Below are 24,535 nucleotides of genomic sequence, written 5' to 3' on the forward strand. Positions count from 1 at the left end.
ATGTCAATGGATATCTTGATTATGATATATATCAGGGGTCCTATAATACAGAGAGGTTCAATGAGTTTGTTCGTGTCCGGATACTGCCCAAATGCCAATGAGGTTATCACTACTTAGTGATGGATAATTGCTCTTCTCATCGTTCACAAGCACTGCGAGATCTCTGCAGAGAAGCTGGCATTGGACTTTTATTCTTACCTCCATATTCTCCTGATTATAATCCTATAGAGGAGTCATTTCACGCGTTGAAAGAATGGATTAGAAGATACAGATGTCAGTTAGAGAATCAGTTTGATGGAGATTTTGAAGCCTTCTTGCATCATGCAGTTGAGAATTTCATGGGAGAAGAAGATGCAAGAGGATATTTCAGATCTGCTCATATAGAATAGTATTGTAAAATTTAAAAAGATTCAGATTGCAATTCAATTATGATGATATATAATATCTAAGTTTCAAATTCAGAAGCAGAAGCAGTATGAGGTCTGCTGTCATCATTACAAACAGCAGATAAAGACAATTTAATCTCCTTCAACTGTGACTGCCAGATAGAACTCTTTAACCCATTTCTTATTATTGAGAATATACCCATTCCAATATTCAACTGAACCACCTGCTCATTTGTCATTGTCTGTATATGATCCAGTTCAAATCCTTCATTCTGAATAATGCTCTTTGCAGTTAAAAGAGCTTCTGCTCTTCGAGGTCTCTCTGTCATCAACCAGTTGAAGAACTCATCAATAAACAGATCCGCGTGTTCACCAAACTGAGGGATTGGACTACTTCGAATAGAAGGCAGGTTCGGATTCGATGGCAGGTTCGGATTCAATGGCAAGTTTGAATTCGATGACAAGTTTGAATTCAGTCCTCCCATGCCTCCCATTCCTTCCATCATATATTTCATCACCATCACATTGATTATCTCACTTGGAGACAAAATATTAGATGAAGAAGGAGTTGAGGGAGGAAATATAACTGCTGGCATCTGAGGTGTCTGTATAGAAGGATTAGAAGCAGAGATAGATTCGCTTTTTTGTTCCTTCTTCTCCTTTCTATTCATTAATCTTTTTGTCATCTTTCTTGAGGGATTTTTAACTGTTGCATGTCCACGTTCAACATCATCTATCCAACTGGCAATCTCACTACTCAGGAGTTGAATATGAGTATCATCAAAAGCTATCCAACAAGTGCCCTGCTCAAAGTTATGACAATTCATCTTTTGACAACGCCAGTGAGCAGTTATCTCACGCCCAATCCGCAAAGAATCATGCTCATTTGACCATCGATTTCGAGCCTCCTTCAGCTGCTGGCTAGTGGCCGTGGATCTTGTACGCGTAGGCGGCAGCTTTTCGTCATCAGATATTTCATGAATTCAAGGGGATTTGGCAGGACGATAGAGAGGGGATTTGGCAGGTGGTGAGATTACTTCTTCTTTGACATCTAATGCTCTTTTTGATGCCAATGCCTGGGTTGTTAATTGGGAATCCGACACTCCAATGAAAGCTGCAGGACCGCGTATTACAGAGGTGTTTGAGGATAAAGTTGAGATATCAAGAAGATTAAAAGAGGTGGTAATCTCAATGCTAAATCCGCTCATCTTCTCCTTATATAACTCCTTCAAAAGAGTGATAATCTCTCTCCAATCTGTCTCCCTCTCGAGGGTGATTTTGATTGAAGATCCACATTTGTTTGATGAGATGACTGCTATACAATTTGCAACTTCTATCTCCTTGCAGTTCTGCTTCATAACATACTCTTCAGCTATTCTTTTTGCAGTATATTGGATACGATAGAAGCTGACAGTCATATCATTTGTTGTGACATTCCGTAACTTGATCTTTATAGGCTCCTTTATCCCATTGATAATCACCCGTTCATACAGCCGGAATGAGATCTCAGGCTCAGGGGTAGGTGTTCGCAGAAATCGAGGATCTTCTGACTGTGTCTCCTCCTCCTCCTCCTCCCCCTCCTTATCCTCCTTCTCATCATCAGTTGGATTCTCGTCATTATCCGGAACATCCGGAACAGGCGGTTTGGACAGACGAAGGCGCAGGGTAGTTGGAGTCCTTTTACGAGCTTGCGAGGCAGTAGAACGGTGGGTGTTGCGGGGCATATTGGCAGATTTGATGATAAAGGTGTGTATTTGAATGAATTGGATGATATTTGAATGATTCTAGAGATACGTGGATATTTTGGTTATTTCTGCGGTGTTTTGCTACTATTTTTCAGGGGGTGGCAGAAAATTCTGTTTTCGCAAGCTTTACGTCCGCCACAATAGCGTATTCGAAAATTCTGTCATTTCTTGGCAGTTAAAAACAACGCGTTGACACCATTTGAATCAATTATTGATTGAAATCAATTCTTATCATCTTCTGCCTCAATTTCTATACAAGTCTTATATGCTTTGATGGTGATTTATTATCCTCCCTGCTCTGTTGAATGAAGCTGTGCTGATTTCTGAATTTAGCAATATATACATTGATGGCTATGTCACAGGAGCAAGAGAACTTGTACCTCTCTGAGTTTCCTAAGCTGTATTCTTTGCATAGCCTACCTCTCTCAAAACAAGCTGACTTGCTGTGATTGCTTCTTCTTAATTGGAAGCCAAATGATATAGCTTGAGAATGTCATGTTAGTCCTCAGACAGTCTTCCAGCTTCAGAGCAATCTACTGTGATATGGAAGTGTTCAATTGTAATGCACTCGTTTATTATTTCCTTATTATTATATTATCTTTGTTTATATCTTCGTCTATTCTTACCTCTTTCCATTATACTCTCGCTACCACTAATTCTATATGTATATATATATGGATGCATGTATTTCGCACATCTTCTTTCTCTTTCTTTTCCTCTTCAGCGATTAGCTACAACTACAACTACAACTACAACTACAACTTCAACTATACTACTACTATAATTATTATTACTATTATCTTCTACTACACTACATACTATCTTCTACTATTCACTCTTCACACTGTCATCACCCCTCACAAATATACTTATTTCATGTGCTTCTGCTTGGTATGTGGGGATTCTCATTCTCTCAGTATGTTTGAATGATCTCAATTCAATGCATTATTCTGTATATGCTCTACATGCTGTCAAGCTCAGTATCACATACATGAGATATGTTCAATTCAAATTTTTCATCTGTCATTAAGAGATGTAGTTGTTTCTATGCTCAACTCACAGTGAATTGAACTGTTAGTCTGTTACATTGTGATGTGTGTTGTGAAGATTGTCTGTTTCATCTATTCTATATTATTATTTATGTCTTCAAGAACTGCACTGATTGCTGAGCTTTTAATTATAAATGTGTTTGTGATGTTAAACATCATCATTTAATAGCTGTTGCTGCAGTTTCTGCAGCAGATGAGTCTGCTGATCATATATATATAAATTCATTGAATTAATCAACTCTTAATGATTTTGACATTTGAATCAGCTCAATTATCTTTAAATCGGTTGTTAATTCTTCAATCACTCATAATTCTTAATCTATTCTCTGCAGCTTCCACTTCTACATTCATTACTGTCAATCATTCAATTTTAATCCAATGAATATTTGCTGCTCTATTTGCAGAGTTAAGTATTGAATTGATAAATGTGTATATAAATTGTTAAAAATTCTCTTAGTGTTTTTCTTATATTATACAAGAGATGCTGTGAAACTGTCATTTGTCAGAGAATTTTCATCAGAATTATATGAGTTGTTTAATAATAATAATATTATTGATATAAAATATTTTTGTAGATATATTCAGAACTACAACTCTGCTCTGACATTTACATATTTTAAATACAAACAGAATTCATGTTTTGATTGCTTGATTATTGACAGTTTAGTGTCATTTCAAATATAAAAAAAAATTTATCATCTATAAAAATTGTTAAAATATGAATCAAATGAAAATGTTTATTTTGCATAAATGTAAATTCACAATCCACAGTTTGATGTGAATATTATAAATGATGTGGACTTTGTCATATATTCTAATATTATTTAATTATATCTATATTATGTTGTTTACTGTTTATTCATTTGTTTTTCTATATTTTTCTATTATATTGTTGACTGCTAACATTTCTAAGATTAACTCTTTTATTCAGTTTTATCAATTTGTATAAAAGATACTACAGAGCAATTCTGCTGTATATATTGATTTGAATTTTATTATACAGCTGAAGACAGACAGTGATCATTGTTGTGAGAATTTGTTTACTGTTTCAGAGATTGCAGTTGTTATACAGAATACTCTCAACAGTATTTATCATTTTTATATTATTTTTCTGATACTATGATAGCTCAGTGCTGATTTAAGTTTCATATGTATTGATTTTTATAATTCATTATATCTTCATTACATTATGTTCTACTTTTTCCTTCTGAAAATCATGGCTGATGTATTGATATGAATGTGCTTGCAGACCTTCTATCTGTCTGCAATGACTCTGATGATGATGTTGATGATGCTGTTGATGATGAGAATGAATATGACAGCTGTAATCTGACTCTGCATATATGACATGTATATCATCTTTTTCAATGAGATGATGTTGATGCTTCTCTTTTTCAAATCAGATATCTGTTTCAGCAGTATTTAATTGATATCTATGTCAACATTGATGAATAACAGTTGACTTGAATTCACATTCATCAATCAAAAATCCACACTGATTAATATGATGATCTATGTGATGTTATACAAACAGATGATACAGACTGTGAGCAGCTTTACTATTGTATGATATTATTTGCTTTTCATACAAATAGTGAACATTTCATGCAGAATTTTATAATGATTGTTTTCAACTACAGATGCTGAACACTTTTCATTACATTTACAATTAATTTTGAATGATTATTATTATTATTATTATTCTTCAATTATAGATGTATGCAATCAATGACTATGATATCTAACTGAAATACTTCAGGATTTTTTAAATCAAGAATAATCTAATATACAAAAGCAATTTGAAACATGCAATATCAGAATTTCAGCTTAGAATAAAACAACTATTTAAACTGTTCAATCAAAAAAAATAAAATCAAAAAAATGTCAATGAGTCAACATAACTCAGTTTAAAAAACAAATGAAACAAACATTATAAAAGACAGCATCATTAAAACAAAGAAAAAATCAACCACTTGCAAAAATTATAACATCAATAAAACAACTCAAACTTCTCAAAAACAAATCAAAACTACTCATAAACAAAAATTAAAATAAGAAAATTAAAATAAAACAAGGTTATAGAATAAACCTCTGCAGTTTACACTTTGAGTTATATATATATTTTAACACTTTATATAACCGGCTGCCGCCTCTGTCCTCTCAGGCTATCATTAGGGGTTATCATTCCCTCTAGAGCGCCGCCGCCCACCCGGGTTCTTTAACTAGCCTATCTAAGTGGGCTCCTCACTAAGAATAACGCCAGAGCTACCCAGTTCTAGTTAAATCCTCCGACCTTCCGGCTGCCAATCTCGGCATTCCAGCCTATCAATTGGCCGTCACAGCCTTGCTTGCACTAATCATCTATTACGCTAGACCCGGGGTGCCCTGATCGGGTAGTTTTTATTTCTTAATTCCCCGGAATTTAGGGGTGCCTAGATAGTAGTGGGTGAAGTGGCGGTGAATCCCTGGTCAGTTAAGCTTGACGATGATTCGCTATCCTGCGGGTGTCTCCACCCCCACCACACCTTACCTATCCAGTACTGATCTAACTTGAAGCGCTCGGGGGGTGCTAGCCCCACAAGATCAGTGAGAATTTAGCGCCCTGTTATAGCCGGCCCCAAAGGGCCGGTTACACCCGGTACTGTTTGGTGATTTAACAGTGGAAATTGGTTAAAATGAGCCCTGCAGAATTCGAACCCGCGCCCCTTCTGGAACACCGAGTGGGTAATTAACCGCTACGCCACCGGGTCTTAATTTTGAATGAGAGGAGATTATTCATAAATTGCTTTCTGATCAAATTGCAGTGAACTGTTCAGATTTAATTGTATATATTTTTGCAATGAAGATTTTTCATTTTTTTGATATTTTCAAATCTGAGCAGCTGTTCAGACTGATGTTGATCAGAATATGAACAATTGAATATTAAAAATATAAATTGTCTCATATGCATTTATTGATTTGATTAAAAAACTTTGAATGATTTTTATGATCTGAGATGTAATGAGATTATATCTGCAGAGCTGTCAAACACTGTTGAGAATATAAATAAATTGAATGAATTGATTTATAAATACATGATTTATAATTCATGTAATGCTGATGTGATGATTATTATTATTATTATTATTCTATTATACTCATATGCAAGCAGTCCTTATGACGAGTCCTTGTGTAATGTTAAATACAATCAAGAGTTGATTATACAGAAGGAATGCTTAGTGTTGAATGATGTCAAAAATATAATAAAAATATAGAAAAATTAATGAAAGACAGAATTTGATACTCACAATGTAAATTTTCAACTCAGAAATAATAAATTAAATCAGATAATAGATTCATTTGAAGATATTTATTTAACAAATTCACATTTTTTTATTTTAGAAGCTGAGAAGTTGACTCTGAATGTAATGTTGCTTTCTTATGAGTTTCAAACCCACACATCTTGAATCCCCATACCAAGGCGCTACCTGGTGGCCGCATTACTCATTCAGCCACCGGGTTTTTTTTTTTTTTTTTTTTTTTTTTTTTTTTTTATTATTAGCTGCTGTTTTTTTTATAATCTTTATTTCATTTATTTTAAATTGAATATATTAATCTATTGTTCTTCTTTTAACATTCTTTTATAAATTAAATAATTTGAATAATTATTTGATTCTGAGCTGAAATTCTGCTATTGCATGTATTAAATTGACTTTATATATTAATTTATTTTTAAGTTGAAAAATTCTGAAGTATTTCAGATAAATGTCATAATCACTGATTGTATAACGTAATCCATAAGCGAGCGAAACACATAAGCAAGCGAAACACTTCCCACCCTGCCATATGATGAGAATGCTTTTCATTAAAAATGTCAACCACACAATGCAATCAGGCTTTTAATCAAGAAGAAAGGCTTCTTTTAGCTATTGAAGCCTTGAATAAAGGCCAAATTCTAAGCATATGAGCTGCAGCAAAGCTGTATGATGTTCCTCATACCAGCCTATTCCATCGAATGAAGGGTCGTACAACACGCATCAATACTCCCCCAAAAAACTGAAAACTCAGTCTTAGTGAGGAAGAATCTCTTGTTCAATGGATTCTAGCCATGAATGAGCGAGGTCAGCCACCCCGGGTTGCAGCCGTACGAGAAATGGCCAATCTCCTTCTTGTCAGTCGAGGATCCAACCCCTCACCCACAGTTGGTGAATGCTGGGTACGAAACTTTGTCAACCGCCATGAAGAGCTGAAATCCAAATTCTCCCTCAAGTATGATTATCAGTGTGCACTATGTGAGGATTCTGAGGTTATCCGTGGGTGGTTTAGACTCGTACAAAACACCATTGCAAAGTATGGGATCCTGGATGATGATATCTACAACTTTGATGAGACTGGATTTCAGATGAGGGTTATTGGGACTGCCAGGGTCATTACTGGGTCTGAAAGAGCTGGGAATTCTAAGCTTGTACAGCCTGGAGATCGGGAATGGGTGACTGTTATTGCTGGAATTAATGCAACTGGCTGGGCTCTACGTACGATGATTATACTCAAGGGAAAGATGCACCAGTCCTGTTGGTATGAGACAGAAGGGCTGCCAAGTGACTGGGTGATTGGAGTCAGTGAGAATGGCTGGACGACTGACCAGCTGGGTGTGTACTGGCTGAAAGAGGTGTTCAACAAGGAGACCCTACCCCGTACGAAGGGCAGATATCAACTATTGATTCTAGACTGGCACTGAAGTCATGCCTCAGCTGGATTTGATCAATTCTGCTCTGAGAATCAGATTATTGCTCTCTATATGCCACCTCATTCCTCCCATCTTCTTCAGCCATTGGATGTTGGCTGCTTCTCCTCACTGAAAACAGTGTACGGACAACAGGTAGAGAACCAAATGCGGCTTGGAATCAACCATATTGATAAGGAGGAGTTTCTGGCCCTATATCCTGCAGCTCAGATACAGGCCCTGACTGAGAGCAACATTAAGAGTGGTTTTAGAGCAGCTGGGCTGGTTCCGTACGATCCTGAGCAGGTTCTCTCACGATTTAATACAACAATGCATACCCCCACCCCATCTGGGACCTCTCATAGCTCTCAGGCCTCCTGGGCCACTGCTACACCACATAATATACACCAGCTAGAGCAGCAGACTAAGAAAGTTAAAGGATATATTAAGCGCCGTACGCAGAGCCCACCCAGCCCAACTGATCGTGCCCTAAATCAGCTGGTCAAGGGATGTCAAATGGCAATGCATAGTGCTGCTATTCTAGCAGCTGAAAATAGGGAGTTAAGGGCTACAAATGCTAAACAAAAGAGAAAGCAAGAAAGAGGCTGTACGTATGTAGCTCAAGAGGGTGCTTTAAGGGTTGAAGAAGGCTTGGATCGCGTACGAAGGGTCAATGAATTGGAAGGAAAGGTGGTTGAGGCTGCTGGCTCTCAACCACGAAAACGTGCAGCACCACGGTGTAGTGTATGTGGGACTATTGGACATACTGCTCGTACATGCTCTAAGCATATAGAAATTATCTCATAATATAATTAATTGTATTCTCTTTGTTCTTGAGCTCTTTTATGCTCTTAACTCTGATTGCATGGTAGGAAGTGTTTCGCTTGCTTATGTGTTTCGCTCGCTTATGGATTACGTTACATTTATAATGAAAGAATAATAATAATAATAATAATATTTCTTTTATATTTTATCTCTTATAATTGTGCAATCATTCTATTGCTGTCTTTGACAATTTATTCTATCAGCAATCATAATCTATATTCAAATGTTTATACATTGACAAATTATTGATTTAACTGTTAAGAAATGAGTGTAGATGTGTTGATGAGCTGCTGAAACTGTTGAAAATGAAGCAGAAATGAGAGAGAGTTGATAAATGATGCAAATTATTCAATTTTTAGAATCTGCAGAGTTTACAGAGTTTGCTTTGTATTATTATTAATTGTAATTTCATTATTTCTGAGCTGTTTTTCTTCATTTTTTGACAGTTCTCTACTTACATTCAGCCATTTTGTCTATTTCAATTGTATTACAGATATTTTGAGGGTTGATAAATGTAAATTATTACATTTCAAATATTTACTGTTTGATTGTAATTGCTATGTTCTTTACATGAGCTGTCTGACATTTAATTACACCTTGCTTAGTGCTTCTTTATTAACTCTATAACATTACTACAGTGTTATTCATCTTTTTCATCTATGTGATTGTTCTCTATTAACAGCTGTAGATTACATGGAATTCATCTATATGAGTCATATGTAGTTGTTATATATCTCATTACGTTCGCCCGAGGGATTAAACGGCGCGTTTTCAAGCTGGATAAGCGAGCGCAAGCGAGCGATTGCGGGTTGTAATATAGTTAAGGAAAAGTATGCTTGCTTATATGAGCTAAAATTCAGTGGGGCATTGCTCAGTTTCATATTGAAGACGTTCAGGGTCCAAGCATCTAACCACTGATCTAGATTCTGTTTAGGCGCCTTTTGCAAGTTCTGATTGTTAGAAATGAGTTCTGTTGATTACACTAGCAAGGATCTTCTATTGTCTCAATTCCGGAAACCGGATCACTGCATACCAGCACTGCCCCTATCATATATTTCAACATTCTCTTTCCTATAAATACTACCTGATTATCATGTAATTATTGGGGTGAAAATAATCAATTCAATTCATCTTTTCGATATTCAGTATTTGGGTCAATATTCGGACTTTATCTAGTTCCTACACTGGTACTTCTTCCGTACCTCATACTGGCGGTCTGCTGTTCTGGGTGATAACCTTTTCTTAAGAGCAAGTAGAAGATCTTTCACATCAATGCAACTATTCCCATTAGTTGCTATTTCCAGCTCACTGAATGCCACCGTTCTGAAGATCTCTTGTCTGATCTTGCTAACTCCTGCAAGTTTGTCCTCATAGATATTCCTATCATTGTTATATTTGCTCTTCTCCATCTCCCATTTAACTCTTGCTTCCATGGTGTGCTCAGTAGGGAACTCTGGAGGGATAGGCCCAGGTATTTTAAGGATGTCGTAGGCGTCCTTCAACTGATTGTAGGTGTGATACAAATTGCTGAACTGTTTGATTTTCTTGTTGTTTCATGCTCCACCCATCCTATTGGGACTTTCCTCACTAATAAGATCCAGTACTTGGAGCTCGGTGGCAAGACCTAGTATCATGTTGTACCATAGGTTCCATTTCGTAGGGGAATCCAAGAAAAGTTGAGGCTTTTGATGAGGAATTTCCTGCTGACATCTTGGTCGTTGTATACAGATATAAAACCGATATAGAATCGAACGAATAATCGATATAGAGTCGAATGGATATAATCGATATAGGATCGTACGGATATAACCGATATTTCGCCGCTATCTCTCGCCGCTATCTCTCGCCGATAAATAGGTCGATGAGAATCGGATAGATATAGATAGTGCCGCAATCGTCGCCGATGAGGAGGTCGGTGAGATCGGATAGATGGATATAATCAAATAGATATCTTTGCCGATAAGGAGGTCGGTATGGATAGATATCAATATAGTTGAATAGATAGTGATAGGTAGCTAACCCGGGCTCATAACTGTCGGAACTAAATAAGTCCGAATATTGTCCCAAATACTGAATATCGATAAGATAAATTGAATTGCTTATTCTAACTGCAATAAAGGCCATATTTATAGTTAAGGAAAAGTATGCTTGCTTATATGAGCAAGGTAGTGCTAAGATTCAGTGGGGCATTGCTCAGTTTCATATAGTGAGACGTTCCGGGTTTCAAGTTGCTACAGAATTCTTGCTAATAGAACCTACCAAATCCATGATTCAATACGGAGTACATCATAACTAACACCCAATTAGCCAAATTTAGGGCAGTATATATTTATACCAGAAAATAAAATCCATTTATCAGATCGCACTTCCAAGATTCTATGTTATTTTTATTACTCCTAGGGAATGTTGGGATTGTCATGAGTGATCGATTGTAGGCCGGGGTGGTGGGGAATGAACTGGCAACGAATATAGATTGAAATCCCATCATTGAGAACGGTGGCCAATGCCTTTACTAATAAATAAAACAAGGGCAGGGGCTAGGAAGTTTAGTTGTTTAACTTCAATTCACGTAGAAAATGACTGCCGGCACACATTCCGCATGTCAGAAACCCATCTAGCCTACCTCATATCGTCTTAAATGATCTACTAGGTAGTTCAGTCTGGCTCTTCTCAGGAGCGCCCGCAAGATGCTAGCAAACATCCAGTCTATTTCTAGTTTATACTCTTCTATTTCCCTCCAACTTGCTCCGGCTCCTTCCCTTCATCGTATCCGTACTTCTCTTTGAGCTTCTCGATGAGCTCAACGTATTTTATTTGCGCATCTTCGGGGGAGAGGCCCTCGTCAACGAGTTTTTTCCATGAGCTGTGCTTGTATTTACCCTGAGGGACGTGAAAAGGCGGTTGAGTAAAATGATCCGTTAGCGCATTCTCTTCTTTTGGTCTTGGGCAGAGCAAGGAACGTGTATATATGTGATAAGATATTCTAGAGCCATCGATTTCCATACCTTAAAGTCAAAAGTTCCAGGCTTGGGAGCTTCCTCGAAGGGAGGATCCTGGGTTCCTTGTTTAAACAGCGCATACAGCTATATAAAAATTCGATGTCACTTGAAGTTAGCCAAAATACTGACGCGCTTATTATCTTGCACTCCACCTCTTGCTCTACTTTCTCTTTTCATCCCTCATCCCCCCGGCAGAGACTGCTCTCGATCAAACAAAGCCAGAATTCGCAACCTCGCGGATTGATAAAACGAACCTCCAACAATTCATCATCACTAGGCTTAGAAGCCAGTTTCCGGCTCGCCACGACAGCGGCTTCGAACTCGGGAGTCTTTGGAACGGGCATTATCTTTACTGACTAAGTGGTATTACGGCGCGGGAGGAATAGGTTTTTTGGAAGCCGTGGTAAGGGGAAAGGAGAAAGGAGAAATCCGCTCTGCTGTTGGTTGTAAGATTTCTTTCGAAGTGCAAGGCAAAGAAGCAATATGTTGTGATTTTCTGTGTTAAGAGGTTGTGTTAACTTCCGTACTTTATCTAGTGGTGCAGCATGCATCCACAATCCATGAAATACAGCACAATGCTGCTGACAAAACGTGCATGGAAAACTCAAGGATGCGGAATGAATTGTAGCAATTTTAGGAGACACTCACGGCTAGCGGGTTCCTGGAGAAAAAGAATTAAAGGCCAGAATAAGAAATTCCCAGATATTTAATAATTTGAAATTAAGACAAGTAAAAGCAACTTCAACATCAAGCATGTTGGAGACTTTTTAGCGGGGTCCCAATGAGCGGGGAACTGAGCTGAGTAAGCAGCTATAACTGCAGGCTGAGCCACTTGGGAGCGGGGTGGAAGAGCAGCCACATTCATTCAGGCATCAGAGAGTGGAGATTTCCTGATGATGAGGTGAGGTATTCTATACTTCTAGCATGTGCATGAACTTCAGTTCCACGCCGCCCTTCAAGCTATAAGAATCGTCTGGTTTTTGGACAGGATCAGATCTATTTATTATTATTTTTCCCCCAGTCAATTTGAGGGTCAAAATCAAATAAAAAGGGGAATGTTCAAGTCGTAACTACAACCAGGCACAAGGAATTTAGGTACCTTTATTTCATAATCCATGAGAAGTAGAATCAGAAAAGAAAAGGACAGGATGTCTGGGAGGTTGTAGCTGAAACGCCGCGCACTATAGGAATATCTAAACAAAGTGGATCATTATACAACGAACGATGGATAAAAACGCTTGCAGGATACAGAGCAAGCAGACTTTTGCCAAAAATAAATAAAGGAAAAACCAGGAGGATGGCTAAATTCGTAGAGCATGAAGCATATAGGAAGGAAACAAAATAAAGTAAAAGATGTTTAAATTTAGGAATAAAAGAGTAAACGCTTGACGTGGTAAAAATCGACGATCAGCAAGGGTGATGCATGAATCCGAAAAGAGGGATCCCCCATACTTGGACTTTTACCGCAAAAGAGAATAAGAAAGGAAGCGGGTCTATGTATCATATAAATGTTAAAGAATATGATATCATGCAATTAAAAACGAAAAGCAAAAGGAAAAAGAGGAAAATGCATTTCAACGTGAGTCACGCTCACCAATCAACGGCCCAGCCGTTTTTGGTTAAGAAATCATCACAAGCTGCTTTTAGGGCATAGTTTGGGCGAATATCGTGGATAGTCATGGGTACACGGGTAATGGGGTCGAAGGGGGAGTGTTGCATATGTTTTAGGAGGCTGGTGCGTTCGAAAGAGTGGCCCGATGGGGTGACGACAGGATCATGCATTATCTCAAAGGAGATGCTGTCTATGAGATAATCAGGGACGACCTGGGATGGTGAAATTGGTCTAAGTACTGAGTTTGAAATGGACATGCGGAATCCGCAATTGGATATAGGCAACTGCGAGGGGAAGGGGAGGAGGATATACAGACCCGTTCTTTCATATCTGCGCCCTTCGAAGCAGCAAACATATTCCTCATAATACCCAACCTCCTCTGCATCTCGTCCAACAAATCCTTCTTATCCTCTTCAAATCCAATCTGTCCAATCTCACCCACCGCTAAGCTTGCGCGCAATTCACTTAGCTCCTTTTCATAATCCGCTTGAAGCAGCTCCTCCCATTTCCTCAGCGTCTCATCTTGATTCCGCAATCGCGTCGTCTCGCTTGCCGCCCATATAGCTTGCTTGGCGCGCAGTATGACCCTCGACAATGGTTCCGCATTGGGGTTCTTGGTTTCTATGCTCGCTTTGTACGCTGCTAAGGCCACGTCGAGTGCTTCAGCTGGTCGCTGCAGTCCGAGAAGGGCTTGGGAGAGGTAGTAGTTTGATTTGATAGCCGTGGAGTTCTTTGGGCCGAAGAGATCTATGGCGATGCGCGCATCGTGTTCGGCGCCCTCCCACTGCTCGAGCTTGATTCGAACAAGGGCGCGGTTATTGAAGAAAGAAGGATCGTTGGGGTTTTTCTGGATGCTACAAAAAGATGCACCGGTTGATTTAGAATTAATATATAACCTCCAGTAGGAGTAAATAGATGTAGTGCATCTAAATGCCCCGCTAGATGCTGGTGGACAAACGGAAGTAAACATACGCTTGGGAGTAAAAGTCCTCAGCCCCGGCGAAGTCACCATCCTTGAAACGCTCATTGCCTTTGGATTTTAATTCATATGCCATTTGGTATTTTGAGGTGTTCAGACAAATCGGGGTCTATTCGACGGTCATGTACGGAGTAGTGGAATAGCTACTTCAAGTCGAATGTCTAGATGTGTAAATAATGAACGTAGGTATATAAAGGTTAGTGGTTACTGACGTGAAGTCATATGGGTGACTAGGAAGGTCAACTGCGGGTATTTCCTCCCAAAAAGAAAAAAACAAACAATGTTGAAAATGAATGGCTCAAGAACAGCAACTGTAGCAATGGCGAAATAGAAGACTGCAAGCCGCTCTGAGGCGCTTTGACACACTTTGAGGCACTTTGATATGGAAATTACCGCTAGCCCTTGATCGACCAGAGGAGCTGCTGCTTTAAGATATTGTGACTTCTCACCGAAATCCACTAGTCCAAAAGAAGTTTAATTTGTAGTAATTAGTTGTAGTTATAGTGTCATATGATATTCAAATGCATCCATTTACCCCTATTTTTCCACTCATCTACACCATTCTCTATTCTCTCATTCATTTTTTCTATATTCTTCCTCACAGAAATCCTTGATTTCCAGATGTAATTTAATTAATTAGAGCTAGTTCTGCAATAAACAATGCAACTACTAAACTACTTTTGGACTAGTGGATTTTGATGAGAAGTCACAATAGTTTCAAACTTATTGCGAGGCACTGTATCACCCCTGAAAAACCGAAGCAGCATTACATTAATCTGAAAATAGACAAGTTAGTTTACAATTGAGGAAATCAACAACATTTGAAAGAAACTTAGGGCCTGTTCGGTGATTTTGTCCGTACAGTGCCAGGGCCGTACAGAAAGTGGATATTTGCCTTTTGACGGCGTAAACCTTCATTATTGCCGCCTTTCCCTATATGAATATTAATCTGCTTGGCGTTCTGGCATTACTTTTATTACTTACGAGCGGTTTTTATCATGATGATTATCGTGCGATTCCAGCGGACGCGTTGCAGTTGAAAATCCCGTTATATTACTACTTTCTCACACCAAATATCAGTGAAAAATGGATCTTGACGAGTCTCAGATTGATCCGACATCACAATACCTTGATGAACCCTTGATAAGCGAGAGCCAGCGGCCTGAATCCCCAACGCTAGCCACCCGAGCCACGCAGCGAGCCTCCCCACCCTATCTCCTCGTGGTTAGGTTTTGCCCCAATTAGCGTGGTTTCAATTAGTGTATAAAATACATTGTAGCACACGAGCTGCAGTGTGCTAAATTATTGCGGAGCTAGTCCCAATTAGAAAGGCAGCTGTAAATAACACTCATAAACATCACCTCCAACCTCACCTCTATGATATGAAGCTCTAAGTGTTGTGGAAGAATGGCATTGTTAATTCATGTTGCAGAATTTGTGGCTGTTGCAGCTGTGATTGCAGCTGCAGATCTGATTCAGAGTTTTGTGTTTGTTCAAATTTCTGATGAAGCTGCTTCACTTTTTCATTGCAGGCAAGAAGATTAGACACTGCTATACATTCAGAGAAATTATCTATATCATCAAAGTTGATTTCTTTATTCAATTGAGTATTTTCAATATCTTTAATCATTAACTGATCTGTAACATTTTCATTAACTGATAATGCCTTTAAAGCTTTCTGATTAATATTGATGTTGGTATAGTCAAAATGGTTAACTCAAAGAAAAGCTAATCTGTAATGCACTTGTTTATTATTTCCTTATTATTATATTATCTTTGTTTATATCTTCGTCTATTCTTACCTCTTTCCATTATACTCTCGCTACCACTATTTCTATATGTATATATATATATAGATGTATGTATTTCGCACATCTTCTTTCTCTTTCTTTTCCTCTTCAGCGATTAGCTACAACTTCAACTACATTACTACTATTACTACTATAATTATTATTATCTTCTACTATATTATATACTATCTTCTACTATTCACTCTTCATACTGTCATCACCCCTCACATAATCATTATTTAACAACAGTTTTTTGAAAAGTGAAATTATGACAGAATTGATGGAAGAGGTGGAGATCAGCAGATGTATTTGAAAGCTGCAAAACAATGATATCAAAATCTTTAAACAGCAGTGAAAGACTATTGTAAACACAGTTAGTGTTTTAAAAGAAGTTGACAATATAACTTTTATATTTATATTACTGGCTGTGAATCTGACAGATTTTCACAAACACATGAATTTGAGTAATAAGCATTTCCTCAATCTGATTTATAGAAGAAAGATTGAAAACTTGATCGGAGTTTAGATTGTTATCTGCGAAAAAAAAAAAAAAAAAAAAAAAAAAAAAAAAAAAAAAAAAAAAAAAAAAAAAAAATTTATTTATTTATTGATTTTTATCAATTGTAATATAATGAGTGCAGATGTTGTTTTTCAATTTCATGTTAAATCATTAACATTGATAATGATTGCACATCCTCATAACCTTATTTTTGAAAGCTTTATGAAAGTTTTGAATATATTATCAGTCAGTTGATGTCAACACTAAGTCTTTGAGAAGAGTAAAGCTGTTAAACATTAAAGAGAGATCTGAGTCTGCAAGATTCTTTATAGTAAATGAAGTGGGGAATTTCAAATACAAATATGAACAGAGATCAGTATCAATTGATGAATCATTTATTAAACTCTCTGAATAACTGAAAGATGTATGTCATTGAGAACTAAGTGGAATGAATGAGAAATTGAAAGAATTAATTGAATGATAAAATTGAATCTGTAATGATACTTGAAAGATGAAATCATCACTGAGCAGCAGAGATGAGGCTGTAGTGAATGAGAAACATTTAATTGTTTCATTAACATTCTGTAGCTGTTCTTGAGCTCTATATAAGAATGACAATATGAGTATAGCAGATAAAATCTTATCATAATATTGAATTTGTTCAATGATTCTGCTGAATTATACTTTGCTTTTTATAAGCTGTTGCAAGTGAAGAAGGGTCTGATGTGTGGAAGCTCAGATTGACTATTTATACAAATGCAGTAAAAAGAGCCTTGAAATAGAATAGAATGAATGAAGCTGTAATTGCTTGTTTATTTTGCTCAGGCCTTTCTATACGGGCCGTTGCAGCAACGCGGGTGGTCACGTAGCATCACGTGAGCGTAACTTCTCATTGATCAATCAGAGCGCAGGGATTCAGCCAATCAGAGCGCGGGAATGCTTTCCTAATCCGGATGACCGAAAGAGGAAATTTTCTGGCACGAAAAGCCTATATATATTGCTTCACTCGCTACGCTCGCTCCGCAAATTATACGGCATATTATTGACCGGTTAAGGTAATTTTGGTATTAGTCAGTATTATTGTATTTAAAAAAGCCCTAATTAAGGATTCGCGTCGTAATTACCCTATCAAGCCATCTCATGGAATTCCTCCCAACATCAAGTTTTCAAACAGAGAGGTGTTTGACATGCTGAACAATCAGAATATGATTTGCCAGTTCATCCAGCATTCTGCTGGCCTAGCTTGCTTTTATACCTACATCAGGCACAAACTGCGCGAGCTGGCAATGAAATTCATTGATGATTTAGATTAGGATTCGATCGTTGAGGTGGTAAATCATCATGAATCTTAGGTGAGAACTCAAAGAGTTCCTGGTAGAGCTTTTCATGAAAGCTTATATGAGAAGACAGATTCTTAGCAGGAACCCCCTGCTGCTTCATATATATATACTGAAGCGGGTATGCATTAACAGCCGCAGTGTCAATAAGCCAGTAGAAAATAGAAAGCCATGTTTGATAGATGACCCTATGGCTAGTATATGCTGCCTGGTACTGATTTGCTAGGTCCACCCCATTCATATGATGATTATAGTCATCTATAATGACTGGGATTTTCAGCTTCTTCTGTGATTGTTCTTCAAAGACTTTTCAAACAATATTGATGTTGGTTGAGAGTTCTCCTGGCCGTTTATGTACCCGTTCAATGACAGTGTTCAATTGATGAACCGTAGTCAGTGCTAATACCATATTATTATCTTGCCAGGCAAGACAGAGAACATTCTCTTTTTCAATGACATGCATAGTATTCCAGGGAATTGATTTTGAAGTTGAATGCTCATGAAGTTCACTTAGTATAGCTGGCATCTGGTTAAAGCGGGTAGTTCCACATGCTCCATATCCCTGTTGGCGCAGTTCTTTGAATAGAGGAACAGAGGTAAAGTAGTTATTCATATAAATTGAATAGAAAGATATCTGCTGTGAGATAGAGATTTCATTCTCAGCAGCATTCAGCATGGCATTCGGTGTGGCATTCGGTGTGGCATTCAGCGTGGCATTCGGCGTGGCATTCGGCGTGGCATTCGGCGTGGCATTCGGTGTGGATATAGCTATCATAGGAAGCCGGTTCGCCAGATTCACCACCATAGATCCCGTCTTTGTTAATCCTGGGAATTGAAACATAGGCATTATACTCTGCCGGCGGCTTGACCATGAAAAAGACCATAAATAGCCATGTTCTGCCAGGCCAAATATCTTATATCCCTGAGGAATTGGTTTATTAGACATCTTGTATGTGTGTTGACTCCATTCAAAGCATTTAATCATGATCTCATCAATGGAAACCTTTGAGCCAGGTGTGTAGTATTTTCAGCATGCCATATGGAATTCAGTGGCCAATGGCTCTACCTTATACCATCAATCCTTATTTCAGGCTTCAGGCCGGCGGGCTTCACAGGGGTTAGATATATGAATATATCATTTAAACTGCTTAAATCACGTACGGCTCATATAGAATTGAATGGAATGAATAGAACTCTGTTTCAGATCATTCCATCAGTATAGATCAGTTTATTAAGATTTATGAACTCTCATATAGAAAAGAATGTCTATAAACATCTTTATTTTTGCTGAATTGATTTTTTTTCATAATTGTTGCTGAATAGAGAAACTGAAAGATATAGAGCTCTCTGAATTTTTTTCTTTTTTATTCTTTTTCTTCTTCTTCTTCTTCTTCATTTCTGAGAGCTCTGAAGTTTCATCATCAGTATCTCCAGCATCTCTCTTTAGTTTTGCATAGAGATTGATGGAATCACTGATATTTTGAAAGCATTTCTCAGATAAGAATAGAGTAAATAGAGTGTAGAAACTGCTAATATTGATATTCACAGGAATATTGAGAATTGAATCTCACAAAGCAGGCTGCATTGGAAGGAACTTCACTGACTTCAGAGGTGAAAGCTCTGCTATGATCTTCTCAACAGCTCATTTTCATTTTCTAGATGTTTTTGTACAGTCTAGAGAATTGATTAGTTAACTAGATCATAAAAATTGATTAATATAAGAAAATTACCATTGGATTTGGCAGTTTTCTCAGTGGATTCCATGTTCGCGGGTGGGTGGATGGATTCCATGATGGAGAAAATATGCAGGCAGGCAGGCAGGCAGAGAGTAGAGTTCAAATGTGTTGAATTCCATACACGTTTTCAAGCTTGGCATGGAATCGCCAATCAGTGGATTTAAATGACCAATTACTGTTCATATAAAATTATATGGCATTCTATTGGTTATAAAAAGGCGCCGGTGCAAAATTCCATACACTAAATGAAACCACGCTAATTGGGGCAAAACCTAACCACGAGGAGATACCCAGCGAGCCCGGCGAGGCCCTCGAGTTCGAACTGATTGGACCCCTGACATGGAGCTGGCCATGCTCAATACCTTCATTGATGCCAAAAAACGAGGTTTGGAGACAGACAACGGCAATTACAAAAGTGTTGTTTGGCCTTCAATTGTTGATGCTGTCAGTCAGCATACACATCAATCTATTACCAAAGATATATGTGAGAATCGATGGCGGAAGATTAAAACGATTTGGAAGTTGTGGCATAAGCATCAACAGCAGATATCTGGGTGGTCATTCTGTCAAGAAAAAATGACATTTGTCAATGATATTGAGGTTACCAGCGTGTATTTCAATCAACATCCGGAAATGCGACAATTTCAACATCGAGGACCTGTGTATCCAGAACTCACCGGGGAACTGCTTGATGGTCGATTGGCAACAGGTGATTATGCTATAGGATATCACGCTCGTCAGCAAAGAAGAAGAGAAGAGATGATGAGTGAAAATACTAGTGATGTTGGAACAGAGGAGGAATTGACATTCACATCCACATCTTTCTTGACACCCACACCTGTTGTAGAATCTCTTGGAGCAGCTTATCAAAACTCTGCTAGCTCATCTCAATCACCTGCGAGAATGTCAACTGAATCAAGCACTCGAAATCGACCACTCAAAAGAAAATTTGGGGACAGTATTGATGCTCTGAGAGAAGTTATAAAAGAATCTGCAACAGCCAAATTAAGAGTTGAGCAGCCAGGAGATATCGAGCGAGCAACCAGGCTATTTTTAAGTGAGGTTCAGGATTTGCTTCCAGAGGATTGGAAGGTTGATGGTCGAATTCCTTATTCACGATATAGCAAGATACCATTGCTTTTTCGAGATCCAAATATATCAGGTCTCTATCTTGGTTATAGTGCAGGGTCAATAGAGGATCGGCGAAGCTTTATACTGACTCTATTTGATTCAGAAGAGCAGTAATAGAAGTAGTAAGATGAAGAAGAAATGATGGCAGAAGTAGTGGCAGAAGTAGTTGTAGAATTAGTAGCAGAAGTAGTTGTGGGATTAGTGGCAAAAAATAATAGTGAAGGCTTCTTTGTATCTACAATATCAATATGAAATAAAGAATGAATGGAGAGGTTTCTTTGATAAATTACCAAAATAACAGTATTTACATTGAATAACATGGTTATAAAACATCACCACTTTTTGTATGAGAAGGTTAGGTAAATATGTTAGTTCTATTGGTTGATAAATTACAGCATATATTATATACCATCAAATACACTGATAAAATACATATATTACTGCAATGAAAGTGAGAAGATGTTTGAAATATCAATATTGCTGTGGAAAGTACTCAATCTACTTGATTGCTTTATTGAGACTAGCTAGCTCGCTTAATTGTAATTATGATTCCCATTCAGATATTCCTTATACTGCTTCCACATCTGCTTAGCAATATCATCCCGTTTTTTCATTATTTCATCACCATTCTCTTGAACATCTGCAGGAACCGTTTCTCTTCTTTCCTCCTCAATATCAGAATTCTCATCATATTGAGTAAGCTCATCCATTTCCTTATAGTGATTCATGAAGTTATGAACCGCTGCTAACGCAAAAACCAGGTCAATTTGAGTTGTTATAGAGAATCCATCTCGACATCGATCATAGATTTGAAATCGCCGTTTAAACACCCCAAACACACGCTCAATTACACCTTGCAAGCTCGCATGGCGAAGATTATATAGCTCTGAAGCATTGACAGGTTGAGAATTCGCTTTTTCCCATTCCTTTAGATGATATCGAACTCCTGAATATGGAACCAACATCAAGCTGGATTTCTGCGAATAGCCAGCATCTGCTAAAAAGTAGCAGTCAGATAATGTGGTTCCAAATTGATCCCTTTCCTGCGCCTGTGAAAGAACTCTACTATCATGAGAAGATCCTTCCATTCCAGGGTAGATATATACGAAGTTCATATCGTGATCACAGGCAGCGAGGACATTTTGAGATATCCATCCCTTTCAATTTCGCCATACAGATTGCTGATTCAAAGGAATAGAAATAGATAAATGAGTCCCATCTAGAGCTCCAATACATTCTTTGAAGAAAGGCCAATATCGTGGATTTGAACCAAGAGCTTTCTTGCTATATTCCATTGTGTGAGACAACCACGTGTCTCGTGTAACGATCTTACCCTATATAAAATGGTCCGCTTAGCTAGCAATTAATCAATCAAGCTTTACACCTTCCACACATTGGGGATTCGGGCATCTTGACATAATGCTCATAGAGTACGCAGAGCGATTCCAAAACCTCATGAAAGACTCTATACAAGTTATTAGTATAACATCAATTTGGTGAGTATTCTATCATTTGTACTTACTAGGATATTGTGTCTAATGAATGATGAAACATCTCTGCAGTGTTCTAATAGCTCACCCCTGTGTCGTAATATACAAGAATATGAGAACCTTCTGCTCAATCTTTATGGCATGTATTGGTTCGGATTCGCGAATATCGGTATTACTTCTCAGCCAATCAACCAGTGCAATGAACGTACTGGCACTCATCCGTGTCATATTCTTAATACGCAGTGGGTGGGAGGTAGGATCCAACAACTGAGTGGTAAATTGAAATCCACGAAATGGATCAGAATACATGGATCGTATGCCAGGTGAGACAGTTGAGATGCTCCGATGAATCACTTCTGCAGCAGCAAGCCTGATTAATTGTTGTCTACAACATAGATACTGTCGTATTGCCTCCTGAGTTGCATTGTCACTGTTGCTCGCCATGATCCTTGATTTTTGATGATATTTGCAGGTTCCAAGCCGGCCAGCGCTGGATCGAGTCAGCACAAATCACGACTTGTTCCAGCGTATACAGTACAGATTTAACTTGATTAGGTTTAAATTCGCCACTTTTTCAACTAATTACACCGTTGAACTCTATAAAGTGGATTTTGAAGCCAGCTTGGCACTCTTGGTGAGTTATACAGGGTTATACGCAAAATCTACCGAACAGCAGGCCTTTTTCGGCCAGATTAGCGCGTACAGAGCTGTATAAGTCCGTATACCTGGCACTGTACGGACTTATCCCCTCGTCCGTAGGTTTGTGCAAAATTAGCGTGGTTTCAATTAGTGTATGGAATTCTGCACCGGCGCCCTGGGCATAACCAATAGAATCCTATATAATTTTATATGAATAATAATTGGTCATTTAGATCCACTGATTGAAGATCTCATGTAGATCTTAAGAATGTGTATGGAATTCAACATGTTTGAAGCCCTGCCTGTCTGCCTGCCTGCCTGATTCTCATATATTCTCCCACCTATCCCCCTACCCGTGAATATGGAACCCCCCAAACCTGCGAATGTGGAATCCACTGAGAAACCTACTAAATCCAATGGTGAGTTCCTTATATTAATCAATTCAAATGACCTAGCTAACTAATTCATTCTCTAGTTCATACAAAAACATCACGAAAATGAAAACAGTCTGTTGAGGAGGTTATTGCAGAACTTCTACCTCTAGAATCAGTGAAATTCCACTCAATATTGCCTATCTCATGAGATTCAATTTTCAATATTTCTGCAAATATCAATATTAGCAGTTCATACATTTTGTTTATTTTATTCTTCTCTGAGAAATGCTTTTAAAATATCAGTAATTCTACTAATCTCTATGCAAAATTAAAGAGAGATACTAGAGATACTGATGATGAAGCTTCAGAGCTTTCAGAAATGAAAAAGAATGAGAAAGCTCAAGATATAGATATAGAGATTTCTGAAATATCTATCTTCTCAAAGCTTTCTATTCAGCAATGTTCATGGAAAAATATCAATTCAGCAGAGATAAAGGTCTTTATAAGCATTCTTCTTTATATGAAAGTTCATAAATTCCATTGAATTGATCTATACTGGCAGAATGATCTGAAACAAGACTCTATTCATTCCATTCAATTCTATATGACCCATATGCGTTTTGAACAGATTAAATGATATATCCATATATCTAACCTTCATGAGGCCCGCCGCCCGGAGGTCAAAAATAAGAATTGATGGTATAAGATAGAGTCATTAGCTACTAAGTTTCATATGGCATGCTGAAAATACTATACCCCTGAATCTAAGATTTCCATTGATGAGATTATGGTTAAATATTTTGGATGGAGTCAACATACATACAAGATGTCTAATAAACCAATTCCTTGAGGATATAAGATATTTGGCCTAGCAGAACATGACTATTTATGATCTTTTTCCTGATCTAGCTGCTGGCAGGGTATAATGTCTATGTTTCAATTCTCTATGTTAACAAAAACCAGATCTATGGTGGTGAATCTGGTGAAGCGGCTTTCTATGGTATCCACACCGAATACACCGAATACCATGCCGAATGCCACCCCTAATATCGACTCTAATATCACCCATAATATTGGCCCTAATATCAACCCGAATATCACCCCCCCGAATGCTACACCGAATGCCACATCTAATGAAATCTCTATCTCACAGCTGGTCACATCCTATTCAATTTATATGGATAACTACTTTACATCAGTTCCTTTATTCAAAGAACTACGTCAACAGGAGTATGGAGCATG

At 37.9% G+C, this 24,535-nt stretch overlaps 7 protein-coding genes across 7 annotated transcripts; 1 reads left to right on the forward strand and 6 right to left on the reverse strand.

Moving 5' to 3' along the window:
- Positions 1-1,369: 1,369 nt before the first annotated feature.
- HCAG_08729 (predicted protein) lies at positions 1,370-2,110 on the reverse strand (the record flags this gene model as incomplete). Its single annotated transcript, XM_001536357.1, has 2 exons — positions 1,370-1,500; positions 1,786-2,110. The coding sequence occupies 2 exons, from the start codon at positions 2,108-2,110 to the stop codon at positions 1,370-1,372; spliced, it is 456 nt and encodes a 151-aa protein (XP_001536407.1).
- Positions 2,111-7,312: 5,202 nt separating this feature from the next.
- Positions 7,313-8,919, forward strand: HCAG_08730 (conserved hypothetical protein; the record flags this gene model as incomplete). The annotated part of the gene is made up of 4 exons (XM_001536358.1): positions 7,313-7,808; positions 8,025-8,336; positions 8,502-8,626; positions 8,911-8,919. The coding sequence occupies 4 exons, from the start codon at positions 7,313-7,315 to the stop codon at positions 8,917-8,919; spliced, it is 942 nt and encodes a 313-aa protein (XP_001536408.1).
- A 695-nt stretch (positions 8,920-9,614) lies between these two features.
- HCAG_08731 (predicted protein) lies at positions 9,615-10,140 on the reverse strand (the record flags this gene model as incomplete). The annotated part of the gene is made up of 2 exons (XM_001536359.1): positions 9,615-9,626; positions 9,910-10,140. 2 exons carry the CDS (start codon positions 10,138-10,140, stop codon positions 9,615-9,617), a joined length of 243 nt encoding a protein of 80 aa, XP_001536409.1.
- Positions 10,141-11,434: 1,294 nt separating this feature from the next.
- HCAG_08732 (predicted protein) lies at positions 11,435-12,050 on the reverse strand (the record flags this gene model as incomplete). Its single annotated transcript, XM_001536360.1, has 3 exons — positions 11,435-11,587; positions 11,713-11,790; positions 11,961-12,050. 3 exons carry the CDS (start codon positions 12,048-12,050, stop codon positions 11,435-11,437), a joined length of 321 nt encoding a protein of 106 aa, XP_001536410.1.
- Positions 12,051-13,296: 1,246 nt separating this feature from the next.
- Positions 13,297-14,373, reverse strand: HCAG_08733 (conserved hypothetical protein; the record flags this gene model as incomplete). Its single annotated transcript, XM_001536361.1, has 3 exons — positions 13,297-13,530; positions 13,635-14,172; positions 14,291-14,373. The coding sequence occupies 3 exons, from the start codon at positions 14,371-14,373 to the stop codon at positions 13,297-13,299; spliced, it is 855 nt and encodes a 284-aa protein (XP_001536411.1).
- A 598-nt stretch (positions 14,374-14,971) lies between these two features.
- HCAG_08734 (predicted protein) lies at positions 14,972-15,297 on the reverse strand (the record flags this gene model as incomplete). Its single annotated transcript, XM_001536362.1, has 3 exons — positions 14,972-15,073; positions 15,160-15,230; positions 15,282-15,297. 3 exons carry the CDS (start codon positions 15,295-15,297, stop codon positions 14,972-14,974), a joined length of 189 nt encoding a protein of 62 aa, XP_001536412.1.
- Positions 15,298-21,323: 6,026 nt separating this feature from the next.
- HCAG_08735 (predicted protein) lies at positions 21,324-22,724 on the reverse strand (the record flags this gene model as incomplete). Its single annotated transcript, XM_001536363.1, has 4 exons — positions 21,324-21,787; positions 22,025-22,074; positions 22,184-22,255; positions 22,369-22,724. The coding sequence occupies 4 exons, from the start codon at positions 22,722-22,724 to the stop codon at positions 21,324-21,326; spliced, it is 942 nt and encodes a 313-aa protein (XP_001536413.1).
- Between the last annotated feature and the right edge of the window lie 1,811 nt (positions 22,725-24,535).

The sequence above is a fragment of the Histoplasma capsulatum genome, genomic scaffold (genome assembly GCF_000149585.1).
Source record: "Histoplasma capsulatum NAm1 scaffold_12 genomic scaffold, whole genome shotgun sequence".
NCBI classification, from domain to species: Eukaryota; Fungi; Ascomycota; class Eurotiomycetes; order Onygenales; family Ajellomycetaceae; genus Histoplasma; species Histoplasma mississippiense.